The following is a 16,003-nucleotide window of genomic DNA, read 5'->3' on the forward strand; positions in this document are numbered from 1 at the left end:
GAATGCATAGTGTGCACTGCCAGAATTCTCCGCTGCTGGCACCGGGAGCAGGCGGTAATATATGCATCTTTCTGGCCATATTCTTCCTGAGCAGAAGAATCCTGACACCAAACAGGAACAATCAGGATCCAACTGAATCAGGACCACACACCGCAGACCTTGATTCAGCTGGACTCTGGTTATCCTCTTAGGAGGTATTCCACCCCTCTGCTTGGACCCCTTTGACCTATATGCATTGAACACAGCCTATACATCTATCGAAGGGTTTTCACCTGAAACGTAATACTGTACTTACCACTGTGTAACCAATGGATATGAAATACTGACAATAAATCCTATTTGAAGCATTTTCAAGTACATTTAGGTGTGCAGCGCCTTCACTTTACCTGTCAGGATTCACATGTCTGCAGTCACATAGCCTCAAGTTTGGGCAACGCCTTTAAGGAAAGTGCAAATTTGATAAAATTTATTTAGCGGTGTGCTTCTATTCCTAAAACTGGCAGTTTATTCAATTGATCTTTCAATCATTTTTGTTAAACTGCCTATTATATATGTCAATGGGGCTTCATAGGTATGTAATATAGGTCTCTTCACAGATTTGTAACTAGTGTGCATGACATTACTAAAATGAGATTAGTACATTTTATAGTTTTGTTATGTGGGCTTCAGTGAGCATTTGGTAATGCCTCCTAAAGCGCCTAGAGAAATTTCAGATGTGAAATTTCAGATGTGAAACATCATCATCCATGCGAGTCACAACCACTTCTGTTTTTTATTAAGTCCCACAAAGCACCCTGCCTCCAGCCTTCTGCTGCTCTGAGCCAAATCACATTTCACCAAGGGTCCCTGCTCCCAAAAACTTGGGAGCCAGCAAACTTCTTGTGATGAGTTAAACAGGTATCTAATACCTTACTTTTCTGATGTTACACAAAATTGGATTAATATTATTTTCTAGACATAATGATCTACATCTGGTCAAGCCTTTATCATATTATTAAAGTACGGTAATATATATACAAAGCTTTGGGAATTCTTGTCTAAATCAAAAGCAAAACTAGGTATAGTATACTGATATACAGAGAGAGCGAACAGTAAGGATTTGGATACCACACAGCTCCGCTTTAGGAAAATATAGGAAAACTCTTGCTGACAGACTGATTCTGATAATTGCATTATGTGAAGGAATTAATGTCCGTGGAGGTTATTTTGAAGAACATTAATTGAGAACCTCTCTTTACATGGAATCTGTCAACATTTTTTGCCACTTAATCTGAGAGCACCCTATGGAACATATTGAGGCCCTGATTCACTTACTGGGCTGCTTGGTGTAGCTTTGATTTAATCACTGCTGAATCAGCAGGAGATTACAGTGACATATAAAAGTTTGGGTACCCCTGGTCCAAATTACTGTTATTATGAACAGTTAAGCAAGTTGAAGATGAAATGATCTCTAAAAGGCCTAAAGTTAAACATAAAAAAATATATATTTTCATGTTTTACATCTTCGGCTAGGTCACACACGAGCAAAAGGAAAAATCAAAGATGAGTTGTACAAGATAAAATGCAAGGAAAGTATATACACTGCTAAATATGAATAGCACAATAATTGTATCCATGTATGACACAAGTGTTTAGCACATAGAGACCAAAAAGCAAAAAGAAAGTTACTACAAAAACAACTTGCAGATGGTGTGGTATTACAGACGATCTGTATAATCAATGAAATGTACTAGCTGTCTTAAAGGGAAAATGTAAACAAAATATTTTCCTAAGAATAGTACTACAAAATCAGAACAGCTTCTAACCTTAACCCCTTCCTGACCTGTGATGCCACATAGGCGTCATGAAAGTCGGTGCCAATACGACCTGTGATGCCTATGTGGCATCATGGCAGGATCGCGTTCCTGCAGGTCGGCTGAAAGGGTTAACTGAAATTTCACCCAACCTGCATGAACAGGGGAACTTGTACTCGAGCCCAGGGGTGTTGGCTTTGCCACCCCCCCAGATCTGCTTGGAGCTAGCGTCCATGTGACGCTAGCTCTCCAATCAGATGTGGAGGGGCGGAGTAAACAATGGCTGCCTCGCTGTCCAGCTTCATGCCGTTCATGTCAGCAGAACAGTGAGGTGCCTACTTGCTGCCCTGCCACATACCGAGATCGCCGCAGCCGTCATCATCACCACCGCCGCCACTCCAGGTACTCCCCTCTGCTGCCCTCCACTTTCCCTGCCATCCAAATCCACGCCCCCCAACCTCTGCTCCCTCCCCTCTGCCCCGGTGATCACCCCCTTCCCCTGCCTAGGTGATCACTCCCTGATCACCTCCCCTGTTGCTGCTGCTGCCGGCTCCATCTTCTCCATCTGCTGCTGCATCTCCTCAGCTCCCCCGTGCCTGACAGTCCCCTCCTGCCCCCCAGTGATCATCCCCCGCTTCCTGCCCCCGGTGATCACCCCCCACACCAGTGATTACCCCCTGCGCCCCCTTCCCCCTGATCCCATTAGGATTAGAGTTGGGCTAAAGTTAGGGTTAGGGCTAAAATTAGAGTTAGGGCTAAAGTTAGGGTTGAGGCTAGGGGTAGAGTTATGGGTAGGGTTTGTGGTAGGGTTAGGGGTAGGGTTAGGGTTGGGATTAGGGGTAGGGTTTGGGGTAGGGTTAGGGGTAGGGTTAGGGTTGGGATTAGGGGTAGGGTTAGGGGTAGGGTTGGGGTTGGGATTAGGGGTAGGGTTAGGGTTTGGATTATGGGTAGGGTTAGGATTAGGGTTGAGATTAGGGGTAGGGTTAGGATTAGGGGTAGAGTTGGGAATAGGGTTAGGGGTGTGTTGGGGTTAGGGTTGGAGTTAGAACTGGGGGGTTTCCACTGTTTAGGCACATCAGGGGCTCTCCAAATGTGACATTACGCCCGCGGACCATTCCATCAAAGTCTGCATTCAAAAATGTCACTACTCTTCTGAGCCCCGACGTGTGCCCAAACAGTGGTTCACCCCCACATATGGGGTATCAGCATACTCAGGACAAACTGGAGAATAACTTTTGGCATCCAATTTCTCCTGTTACCCTTGTGAAAATAAAAATTGCGAACTAAAAAATCACTTTTGACGGAAAAAAAAGATTATTTATTTTCATGTCTCTGCGTTATAAACTTATGTGAAGCACTTGGGGGTAAAAAGTGCTCACCACACATCTAGATAAGTTCCTTGGGGGGTCTAGTTTCCAAAATGGGGTCACTTGTGGGGGTTTCCACTGTTTAGGCACAAGATTGCCTTGCGCAGGTGTGTACTACGGAGGACAGAGAATGAACTTCAATCCAATATTGCGGCCAGCATGCAGCCAACTGGTAAGGAAAGGGTGAATCAAATACCTGAAAACTCCGCCCATATGACCGAAAACCGGTCCCGCCAAATTCAGGTGACAGGTTCCTTTTAATGTTCTATAGTGATTACATGCATAGACAAAACAAGTGTAATTTGCTAATTGTAAATGGCATTTTGGATTTGAATTATAATGGCATTTATTTTATTTATGTGTTTTCTATACTTGGAGAAACCCTCTAAGGTGAAAGTCACATTTACTGAAGTACTTGGCACTAGTGACCCATATAAAATAAATGGTAAGATGGTGTATTCTGTAGACTTTGTTGGGCATGTTATAATATTTCACTTTAGCTCTTTTGCTAAGACTCAATGTTCTGTTAATAGAGCAAAACAATGGATAAACTGATCAGTTTCTTTAAAATTTTATCAAAATGGTACTGAAAAACTGGATAACAATTCGGTATGCAATTTATCATACGAATAAATATGAAAAATCTGTAATAAAGAGATAAGTTGTTACCTACTTTTCAAACTTTGCTCAACACATCATGACATTTTGAACTTTAACCCCTTCACGACCATCGACAAACTGAGTGTTACGCTCACTCCCAGATTGGTTAGTGCAAGCGTGGATCATGGCCCGACTGTACCACGGACCACACTTATCCCAGAGGGGTGTGACTAAGCAGCTATTTTGGTGTCTAAGCAGCTATTTTGGTGTTTGCTGGAGCCTCTAGTGGTGAGGTCAGGCTGGTAATGGCAGGCAGCTGCCAGGTAGCACTCTAGGGCAGTTTTCATCAGTAGCAGCTGACCCCCAAGGGACAGGATGCTATCGACAGGTGCAGGTAAGTACTGTCTGGCTCAGCTGATACATAGGTAAGCAAGTACAAGTGGGCACGGCTGATATACAGAAAGGTCGGTGCAGGTGGGCACAGCTGATACATTGGCAGAGGTAGAAGCCAGATCAGACTGGAGGGACAGAAACAGTTTCAGGATGGACTGGGTCACTGGCAGGAATGACTGGAATACAAGAATAAAAAAAATAAAAAATAGAAATGTCCGAATAAAATGCAATAAGAAGTGATCAAAACATTGTATCTAAGCCAAAATGGTATCAATAAAAATGTCAGCTCTGTGCGCAAATAAGCTCTCACACAGCCCCAGATCCCCAAAAAATTACAACTTTACGGGTGTCACTAAATGGCGACAAAAGCAAACTTTTTTTTTTAACAAATTTCTGAATTTTTTTATCACCTAAATAAAAAAAGACAATACATGTTTGATGTGCTGCTGATTCTGAGCGTTCGTTTCTGCCTGTAACCCTGTGCACACTGCAATCTGTCTGACTGATGAAGATCATTGTAGGACCAATACGTCTTCTTTATTTTTGGATTGCCCACACACAATAAAATTATCTGCTTAAAACATTTACCCTAGTGCCACATTTTCTACAAGATTCACATGGGATAGGATCCTATGTGGACACCATCCACAGGAGTGCCGTAATTACCAATTTTGTGCATACTCCTACTGACCTGGGGAATCATTTTGCCAGGTCAGTTTTATAATATATTGAATATGGGAAATAAAAAAAACCCAAAAAACATTATGGAATTGTACTTTTTTGCGACTTTTTCAACACAAAGTGGGCTGGAATTGAGATCGGACGCTATGTCGGGTTTGGAGAGTCCCTGATGTAGATAAACAGTGGAAACCCCCCACAAGTGACACCATTTTGGAAAAGATCCCCCAAGGAACTTATCTAGATATGTGGTGAGCACTTTGAACGCCCAATTGCTTCACAGAAGTTTATAAAGTAAAGCCGTGAAAATAATCATATTTTTTCTACAAAAATTATCTTTTAGCTTCCCATTTTTTTATTTTCCCAAGGATAACTGGAGAAATTGGACCCCAAAAGTTGTTGTACAATCTGTTCTGAGTACTATCATACCCCATATGTGGGGGAAAACCACTGTTTGGCCTCACGGCAGAGCTCACAAGGTAAGGAGCGCCGTTTGAGTTTTTCAACGCAAAATTGGCTGGAAATGAGATTGGACACCATGTCGCGTTTGGAGAGCTCCTGATGTGCCTAAACACTGCACTTGGAATTTTTTTTCCCATTTTCCAGTACAGTATGTGGCAGAATGAATAAAGACCTCATATGGCTGGAGACATAAAAAAAATTAAAAAGTTATAGCTTTTGGAAGAAAAGGTGGAAAAAAATTAATTCAAAAAGGAAAATTGCCAGGGGTGAAGGGGTTAATAAAAATCTGCATGATTTTGTGATACTCTGGCATAAAGTATAGCACAGATATCTATGCTATACTACACTATATTGTGTTCCTGTCAATGGTTTTGCTAACATGTTGCAATCTTGTATTGAATTTGTTTAGGGAGAAATTGGAGCCTGTAATCAAATTCAAGAAAGGTAAGGTTGGAGATGTATATCTGTTTTGATTGTGTTGATAGCCTGTGCAGAATGCTACAGAGGAACTGAACTTTTTTTTTGCAAATAAGAGTGTAAGAAACTAGTTGTGGAAAAACCTCTTATAAGAAACCAAACATTATGCCCTTCTATCTTGTATGATCCAGCCTGGCACCATAATGGGGGACCTTTTTCCAAAATTGCATATTCTTCATGAAAGCACTGAAAACATATCATATCACATAACTGACATGTCTGTAAGACAAGAGTCTTAAATAACTGCAAATATTCTCAAATATAACATTGTTATCAATAACAAATAGTATTTACCACCCAGTTTCCCTGATACACATTTTGGTTGTGCTCTTTTTTTAAAAACAAATATTTATTGTGAATAAAGATATTTGATATTGTACATTTGGTTATTAGACATAGTGGGACTTATAGGTGCTCTGTCATCCCATCTGTTTTGGTTTCATTCACAGGGAACACATTTTGTAGGTATAGTGCTTTTTTCACTGTAGTAAGAAGTTTCCTTTTTATTATAAAGGTTTTCAACTATCATTTAACCACTTTTTATATGACCTCTTCATAAGAATAGCTTTACTAAGATTCACTCATTACCAGCACTTATGCTTTGCTTTTATAGCCCCATCATTTTCTGCAATGCTTTACACACATTATCATTACTGTCCAAAATGGGGCTCACAATCTATATTCCCTATCAGCATGTCTTTAGAGTGTGGGAGGGAACCGGAGAACATCCACACAAACACCGGGAGAACATACAAACTGCAGATATTGTCTTTGGTGGGATTTCAACCCAGGACGCCAGTGCTGCAAAGCAACAGTGCTAACCACTGAGCCACCGTGCTGCCCACAATCAGCTTCTAAAGGGGAACCGGAAAAGTGTCCCATGATCATTTGTTAGCATCCAGGCACAACTTTCTGCTATTTTATGTACCGTCAGTCCCTTATTTGGGCCCAGGATTTGGATAGAAAGAGAAGCGCTCTTCATTCTGCTCCTGATATGGGTGCAGCTCACTTAAATGATTGCAAGTACCATATGTCTGAGCACACAAGCTCATATCACAGAGCTCACTTTCTTGCCGATGCTTTGGCGCACCAGTCCCTTCATCTGACAAGAGCTGCAATGTGCTTGTCACTACTAAGAACACTACGGCAACTGCAATTGAATAAACAAGCATTGGCAGGGTCAGTCTGCAGCACACATTGGCAAACTCAAAAGACAAACTTCACTGTCCTCTGCACTCATCCTGCTGATGCTTTGGTGCACAAGAGTGGATCCTTCTAATTGAGAAGCAGTGTAGTTTTGTCTCTAATGACAAGCACATCACAGAGCTTGTCAATTAAAGGGCCCGATGTCCCTAAGCATTTGAAGGATCAGTGGACCTGCATTGGAGTGCTCAGACATGCTGTCAATCATTTCAAGGAAGCTTCACACTCATATAGAGAAGTGTGATCTGCTCTTCTCTTTCCTTCTGAATCTTGTATTCGATGGGTGGATCGGACATAAAAGTGTAGGAAGTAGGGTCTGCATGTCAGCAAAGCAGCGTGACATACATACGGTAGAAATGCTCTTATAGAAGAAGTGCAGGTAATGAAAGTATATTAGGAAAGTGATTGATATGAAGAGTTAGGAGGTACTAAAGAGGGTAAAATAGTAAACCATTTATAAACTGATCCTACTATTTGCATGAGAGACAGTTTCAGGGAGAATCCAGCAAGATCTAATGCACAAAGTAACATCATAAGTAAGATTCTATAAAGCCAGAAGAACAATAATAAAACAAATACTAATACTAACCATTACTTTGTATACACAACTGTCTATTAAAGCATTGAGAAAAGGTTATTATGCGTTGTGCACAATTTCACACGGCCAGGTAAAAAGACATGATATAAGCAATGAGTCAACCGTCCGAGCATCTTTACGTCTGCGGGTCTAGCCAAATGTGGAGATTGGAGGAGCTGATGAAAGCTGATAACACACATTATCCTTCTTTGGTAATTACAAGTCTCTTGAAGAATTAAATAAAATTATTTTTTTTCTTGTGTGAAGCTGAAGGAACGATTATGAGGCAGTCAATCTGCATATGGTATGAGAGCACTGTGGATGATTCTGGTGATGTTTATGTATGATCAATGTATCCTCATTTACTGCCCAGTAGCGTGACTAAATGAGATATAATGGACGGATAGATGCATGGATGGACAAATGGGGACTTTCGGAGTCTGAGCTTAACTGGTTATACTTTGTGCAATATTTATGAATGTATATAGCATGCTTTCAGTGCATTAAGATATTTTTAGAAGAGAAATTGTAAAAAAAGCCTATACAAGATGAACTAGTGAGCTATATTGTCAATCTGCACTGGAAGCTGTTATCATTGAGATTCTAGACCACAATACATGACAACAGGTAATAGTAAGGTAAGACTTAGGCTGCACGGTGGCTCAGTGTATAGCACTGCAGCCTTGCAGCGCTGGAGTCCTGGGTTCTAATCCCACGTTGGAAAACATCTGCAAGGAGTTTGTATGTTCTCCCTGTGTTTGCGTGGGTTTCCTCTGGGTTCTCCGGTTTCCTCCCACATTCCAAAGACATACTGATAAGGAATTTAGATTGTGAGCCCCAACGGGGACAGCGATGATAATGTGTTCAAACTGTAAAGCGCTGCGGAATATGTTAGCGCTATATAAACATAAATATTATTATTATTAGGCTGCGTTCACACACTGCATGCAGTAGCGCAGCCATGTCTAACTGCAAGGGTGAATGAGCCTACAAGTTTGCAGGTAACATGCAGCAGCTGTATCATGAGATGCCAGTCTAATAGTCAAACTGGGGGTGTGAAAATCACAAAGAACGACCAAAACTGGTTGATATTAGTAAAAATACTATTTATTTAGAACATATTAACAGTAAAAAAGAAACAAGTAATCAGACAATAATGAGACAAAAGTGGACACATGGTGCGAGACACCGCACCAAACTGTCACCATGCAAAAACATGCAGACTGTGTAACCTAGGTCCCCAGGTAACAGATGTACATATAGGGGGATAAAGCAACCAGAAAAGGGTACTGCTGTGGCAGGTGGGCAAAATGATATTAGCGTCCAGGGCGCCTCAGGGGACCAAAATAGTATCCGTCAGACTATATAATATACACCCCACTGGGAAAAAGGCCCCTACCTAAACATCAAGATCCAAAGCATCAAAGATCCAAAGCGACCAATTACCTAACAAACAACAAAAGTGCTGTACAGAAGAGTATTACCTCCTATGGAAGACCCTCGGTGCAGCCCGGTTATCAGTCGGCACGTCACCCGACGCGCATTTCGGAGAACCAACTCCTTCGTCACGGGGGTCACGCCGACAAAGTCGGTGACGTGCCGACTGGTAACCGGGCTGCACCGAGGGTCTTCCATAGGAGGTAATACTCTTCTGTACAGCGCTTTTGCTGTTTGTCATTTTGTTAGGTAATTGGTCGCTTTGGATCTTTTGCCTCTTATGGCGGCAGTGTCAGGAAGGTCCACAATATACCTGTGCACCCCTATTTTGGCTGACTATGTGCGGTCCTTGGCGTTTGTGTCGATGTTTAGGTAGGGGCCTTTTTCCCAGTGGGGTATATATTATATAGTCTGACGGATACTATTTTGGTCCCCTGAGGCGCCCTGGACGCTAATATCATTTTGCCCACCTGCCACAGCAGTACCCTTTTCTGGTTGCTTTATCCCCCTATATGTACATCTGTTACCTGGGGACCTAGGTTACACAGTCTGCATGTTTTTGCATGGTGACAGTTTGGTGCGGTGTCTCGCACCATGTGTCCACTTTTGTCTCATTATTGTCTGATTACTTGTTTCTTTTTTACTGTTAATATGTTCTAAATAATGAGTATTTTTACTAATATCAAGCAGTTTTGGTTGTTCTTTGTGATTTTTCACCCCCCCAGTTTGTTGTTTCTTTACGACTTGGTGTATCATGAATCCGACATAGGCGCAACATTTTGATTTTGCATTGCTGAGTATTGCATGATGTTGCTGTATAATACCTATTTTGCAGTCTAAAAGTCAGCAGATTGCCCTTTTTATGTGGTCCATTCATCAATATGTGCAAAACTGTATACAGTTATTTACCTACCGTATATACTCGAGTATAAGCCGAGATTTTCAGCCCATTTTTTTGGGCTGAAAGTCCCCCTCTCGGCTTATACTCGAGTCATATACCCGGGTGTCAGCAGGGGAGGGGGAGCGGGGGCTGTGTAATCATACTTACCTGCTCCCAGCGCGGTCCCTGCAGTCCCTGGCTTCTCCGGCGCTGCAGATTCTTCCTGTACTGAGCGGTCACATGGCACCGCTCATTACAGAAATGAATAGGCAGCTCCACCCCCATAGGGGAGGAGCCGCATATTCATTGCTGTAAATGATCGGTGCCATGTGACCGCTCAATTACAGGAAGAAGCCGCAGCGCCGGGGAAGCCAGGGACTGCAGGGACCGCGCTGGGAACAGGTAAGGGGAGCGCAGCGCTATAATTACCTGCTCCTCGCTCCGGCTCCGTCTGCAGCGTCCTCTAGCAGTGACGCTCAGGTTAGAGGGCGCTGTGACGTAGTCAGTGCGCGCCCTCTGCTGAGCGTCAGTGCTGGAGACGGAGCCGCACGAGGAGCAGGTAATTATTGAAAGCGCCGGCGTCCTGAGCAAGAGAGGTGAGTATGTGATTTTTTTTTTTTTTTTTATGGCAGCACCAGCAGCATTCTAAGGAGTACCTATGGGGCCATGAAGGTGCAGAGCATATAAGGGGCACAGCATTATAAGGAGCATCTATGGGGCCATAAAGGTGCAGAGCATATAAGGGGCACAGCATTATAAGGAGCACCTATGGGGCCATAATCAAAGGTGCAGAGCATATAAGGGGCACAGCATTATAAGGAGCACCTATGGGGCCATAAAGGTGCAGAGCATATATGGGGCAGCATTCTAAGGAGCATCTATGGGGCCATAATCAAAGGTGCAGAGCATATATGGCACAGCATTATAAGGAGCATCTATGGGGCCATAATCAAAGGTGCAGAGCATATATGGCACAGCATTATAAGGAGCACCTATGGGGCCATAATCAACGGTGCAGAGCATTGTATATAGCACAGTTGTATATGGAGCATCTATGGGGCAATAATGAACGGTATGGAGCATCTATTTTTATTTTTGAAATTCACCGGTAGCTGCTGCATTTTCTACCCTAGGCTTATACTCGAGTCAATAAGTTTTCCCAGTTTTTTTGTGGCAAAATTAGGGGGTCGGCTTATACTCGGGTCGGCTTATACTCGAGTATATACGGTATTACATATCAAAGAGAGAGAACATTTACTAGAAATTACGCAACCACCAATCCATTGAGTAATGAGGTTACAGTACTTTAAGAGGTTAAAGGGGCTTTAGAACTATCAATAGGCAAAAGTCCCACCATACGTTGGACATTTATGACCTATATAGAGGATAGCTGTAAAGGTTTCAGTTGGAAAGTACAATAAAAGACAAATATGATATAAATATCCAATAGATGCAGGTCTCACCACTGATGTTGAGAATAGGGTTCCCATGACCCCAATCACACCTGGTTGAGGGGGTCAAGAATACATCCCATTTGCCCTTATTTCTCCATTCCCATCTAAAGGAGATCTATGGGTTATATAGAGACACCCACTATGTTTGGGACCCCTGCACACTATAAAGCTAAGCCCCCACAGAACAATAAATAATGCATTCTGCTCTTTACACCGGTCAAAACTCTGTGTAAAGAATTCATAGTTATTTGTATATATGAGTACAACTGTCTGCAAAGTGAATGCAAAAGATTTATTATCATCCACAATGTGACATGGTGGCGACGTGCCACTGCAGCTGCTTTTTATAAAACCAATGTAAAATATAGTCAAAAAGGCGCTTGCGTGAATAGAAGCATTGTTGTATCTAAGAGCTGTGAAAAGGCCCACAATACTGGAGCTGAGCAGAAAATTAATGACTTACTGCTAAAATTATAAAAATGTGCTTGTGGTCAGTGCAAATGCTGAATATGTTGTTTTTAAATATATGGAATAAGATGGTACTTGTTGCAAGCAGTCACTCAGCACTTTCCTAATTAAAATGACTGTACAGTACTCAACCGAGCCAGCTCCAAGTATTCATCTGCTCAAGTGTGTCACGGAGTGGTATTCAGACAAATGTCCTTTTGAGACACTTTCATTGAGTAAGCTTCAATAAAGCCCTATAAACCTTCACTAGTGACCTTGTATTAACAGTCTCAAAGGTTTATTCTATATGATCCAAAAAACTTCAGAAACTCGCAGAGCATATGTCTTAGAAGCTGTGTACCAAGGGATGCAAAAAAAGCCACCAGACTTGTCTAGGGTATTTTCAAAGAAAATTATGGGAGAAGCCCTAAATAAATGTAAGCCTACCTAGCACACAGAGCCGTGACTGTCCCAAAATAACGTGAGCACACTGCTTTTCTGTTTATAGTCATGACAATCAACACGTGACTGTTCTTCATGTCTCGGAACTCTAAGCTAAACATTACTTAATTTACATTGCATCTATCTTATTTCTCACCCATAATAAACCATTATAATGTCGGAAGCATAATTAAGGAAGTACTTGTCCAGGCACATCAAATTTTTCCTGGAAAGCATATCCATGAAACTTTTCCTGGAGCATGGTCTAGAATCTCACTTTTCCCATAGAACAGTCTAGAATCAAACTTTCCCTGAAGCATAGTCTGTAATCAAACTCTTCCTGGACAATAGTCTAGAATAAAAGTTTTCTTTAACCATAGTCTAGAACATTTCATTCAGACCACAAGAAGCAGCTTAGGTTTAAACAGGAGCTGTCACCGTTTAAAGAAAACCCATCAACGTTTTATACACGTAATCTATTGCAATCATATTATATAGCACCGTGTACTTACAATTGCTCATTTTGCCCTTTTACCCAGTTAATTCTTCTCTTTTCTATTAGGTCTATGACATCATGTGATGAAATATAGACAAGCTGAATCCTTCTAAGCTCTATGTAGAGACAAGAAATCTCTTTTACCTGTATGAGTCATAATTAGAGCTACAACTATATATCCTTGCAAAGTCCCTGGAAGGGGGGTGGAACAGTTGGGTCAGGAGTTGAAGAAGAGGTGGAGCTCTGCTGCTAGGGACTTTGCATTGATGTACGATTGTAGTTCTAATGATGACTCATGTAAGGAAAATAGACTTCCTGTTTCTACATAAAACCTAGAAGGATTACGTAAATTAGTCTTTTTTTTAAAACATGATATCATAGACCTAATGGAAAAGAGAAGAATTAACTGGTTAGAACAGCAAAATTAGTACTTTAGTACACTGGGCTATATAATATGATGACTGCAATATATTAAGTGGATAAAAAATTTGATGGGAGTGCTTCTTTAAATACTTATATTCCCAATGGAGGAAAAATTCACTTTTTCCGTAAGTTTTGTGCTTTATGGGTCCTCTGTTCTTCCGGTTTGACACTTGATTTTAATAGATTGACAACTAGGAGTTACAATTCCAATTGTCAAATGGGTATATCTAGACACAGTCAGCACTGAATGGATAATGTCAGAATGTGCAGAAACACTCTACCAAAAATTAACACCCAGGTTTGATTTTTTTCATAAACTTCTAAGAGGAATACGAGAAGAACAGCACAATATTGATGTCTATGAGAAAATGCTCCAATATTGGTATAGTATAGAGGATACTCATTATTTGTTATACAGACATGTCAAGAACGCTGACAGATCCTCTTATAAAAAGACAATTACCTGGCCTTGTGCCATGAGGAGTATTTGTTCATATAAACTGCCAAGAATTGTATTTACATTATTGATGCAGTTGCAATACTGGGAATACATTTCATACAGTGGTATCAGACCTGAATTTGTCAATTAACGTTTTAAGGATTCATTATTTGTTCTTCCTACTACAATAATGTAATAGTTTTATCTGCAGTCCAATGCAAATGTTGATATGATACATTATGCCAAGCAATAAACTCAGCTCTTCCACATCCGATAACCATAGCGCCACTCGTAGAGCTGTACATTATTTTGCATTGATGCACTACTCCATACATTAAGATAAAATAACTTTCTAAACTAACAACAAGTTAACTTTTAGAGTTAGAGAGGTCGTGTTTGACACTGTATCAGTTCCATTCATTTCGGAAAGCGCCTCAGTGGCAGCATCATTGCAAGTATGTTCCATAATTGATCATTAGATTGTGACACTTGCAAATCCACATAGATGTCATAACAACGTGATACAACAGACTAAGGCATTAGCGAAGCTGATTAAGAGGAAATGCAAAAAAAGATGATGGAAATAATAAAATGTATAGAGACTCACTTACCATTTAAGCCCCTTTCCTTTCTTAAGTTTTAGAGTCAGCACCATCTCAATACATAGTAAGAGGTTCACAAGAGCTAGCAACCAGTATATATTGTCATTTTTTAGCACAGTGACTCTCCAAACTCCAACTACAGAGTGAAGAATGAATAGGAGTCTAGTTAGAACTGCATTAAGGAAGACTTTGAGTTCCATGATCCTAAGGATTGTTCCTTTGTAAATCCTATAAAATGTCTCCTTTTTCTGCCTCTCCAGTGAAATTTTCAGAGAGGACAGGAAAGTTACTCCGTAGATATGTGATGTGTTTCTGTGTGAGATGCTCTTTCCTCTCTTGCAACAAAGAAGCCTATAGCAGCTCTTACACCGCCCCTCCTCCAGACTTCCTGAACTTATGCGCCTGCTGAACTCATCCCAAGCTGAGCAGTTTATAGGGAGAAAAAAGTCAGAATGAGTCTACTAAAGTTATTGGTGATTCCACCTTCTTCAATTTCACTAGATGGTACCTATCAACAGGACCCTTTTTCTTCTTTCCTAATCCTAAAATATCTAAAGTTTAGAATTTTAGTTTTTGGATACTTGTTTGTGGAATATCAGTTTTGCCTATACGTTATTTGGATTCAGCAGTAAATCTCATGACTTTATACATTTCTGCCTTCTCAAAATAAATTTCTAATATTATATATGTTGGCCATGTAAAATCTGAAGTTTGCTAACATACAGTGGAATGTAAAAGTTTGCGCACCCCTGGTCAAAATTACTGTTATAGTGAATAGTATTGTGAATAAAATGATCTCTAAAAGGCCTAAAGTTAAAGATGACACATTTCCTTTGTATTGTAGGCAAAAAAAATATATATTGTCGTTATTTACATTTTAAAAATTACAAAAAGGAATATGGGCTGATAAAAAAAAGTTTGGGCCCCCTTGGAGATCTGAGTATTCAGATAACTTTGACCAAGGTTTCAGACCTTAATTAGCTTGTTAGGATTATGGCTTGTTCACCATCATTGTTAGGAAAGGTCAGGTGATGCAAATTTCCCAGCTTTATAAAAACTCAGCCTCCTCTAACCTTGTGCCAAAAAATAGCTGCCTAGCACTCTGAAAATGAAAATGGTGGAGGTCCACAAAGCAGGAGAAGTTTATAAGAAGATAGCAAAGCGTTTTCAAGTTGCCCTTTCCTCAGTTCAAAATGTAATTAATAAATGGCAGTTAATAGGAACACTGGCGGTCAAGATAAGGTTTAGAATACCAAGCAAAATTTCAATGAGAGCTGTTCGTAGTATTGCTAGAGAGGCAAATTAGAACCCCTACTTGACTGCAAAAGACCTTCTGAAAGATTTAGCAGACTTTGCAGTTGTGGTACACCTGCACAAATATGGCTTCCATGAAAGTCATCAGATCAAAATCTCTCCTGCTTTTTTGTGTGAAGATAAAAGGGCACAGAATTTCAGAAAAAGAATATATTTAAGTGGAATTGAATTCTAGATGAGTATGAAAAAATTCCACATTCACCAGTGTCAGGGAACCAGCAGGAGATCACACAGATGTATCATGCAGCCTCCAATTTGGCACGAACCAGCAATCCCCTGCCAATCCAAGCTCTCGCCACTAGGCAGGTTATTGTGCACTTCCCAGCGAATGTATGGTATAGCATATCCACATTCGATTCTAAAGCATGGAATATATATATATTTATATATATATATATATATATATATATATGTCACGATTCACATCGTCCTGACACTACTATGTCACGGATCGGGGTGACCTTTGGCCAGCATCCGGCTTTCACATGTGCAGGGGGGCTTATCTTAGTTATTCCTTCAC

At 40.9% G+C, this 16,003-nt stretch overlaps 1 protein-coding gene across 1 annotated transcript in view; it reads right to left on the bottom strand.

Moving 5' to 3' along the window:
* TMEM26 (transmembrane protein 26) overlaps window positions 1–14,523 on the bottom strand; it is a 94,486-nt gene extending 79,963 nt beyond the window's left edge. The window contains exon 1 of the mRNA XM_069753617.1: window positions 14,179–14,523. Within this exon, the coding sequence (XP_069609718.1) occupies window positions 14,179–14,369 (191 nt within the window). The 5' untranslated portion in view covers window positions 14,370–14,523. The remainder of the gene's footprint in view (window positions 1–14,178) is intronic.
* Between the last annotated feature and the right edge of the window lie 1,480 nt (window positions 14,524–16,003).

This window comes from Ranitomeya imitator, chromosome 2 (assembly GCF_032444005.1).
Source record: "Ranitomeya imitator isolate aRanImi1 chromosome 2, aRanImi1.pri, whole genome shotgun sequence".
Taxonomy (NCBI): Eukaryota; Metazoa; Chordata; class Amphibia; order Anura; family Dendrobatidae; genus Ranitomeya; species Ranitomeya imitator.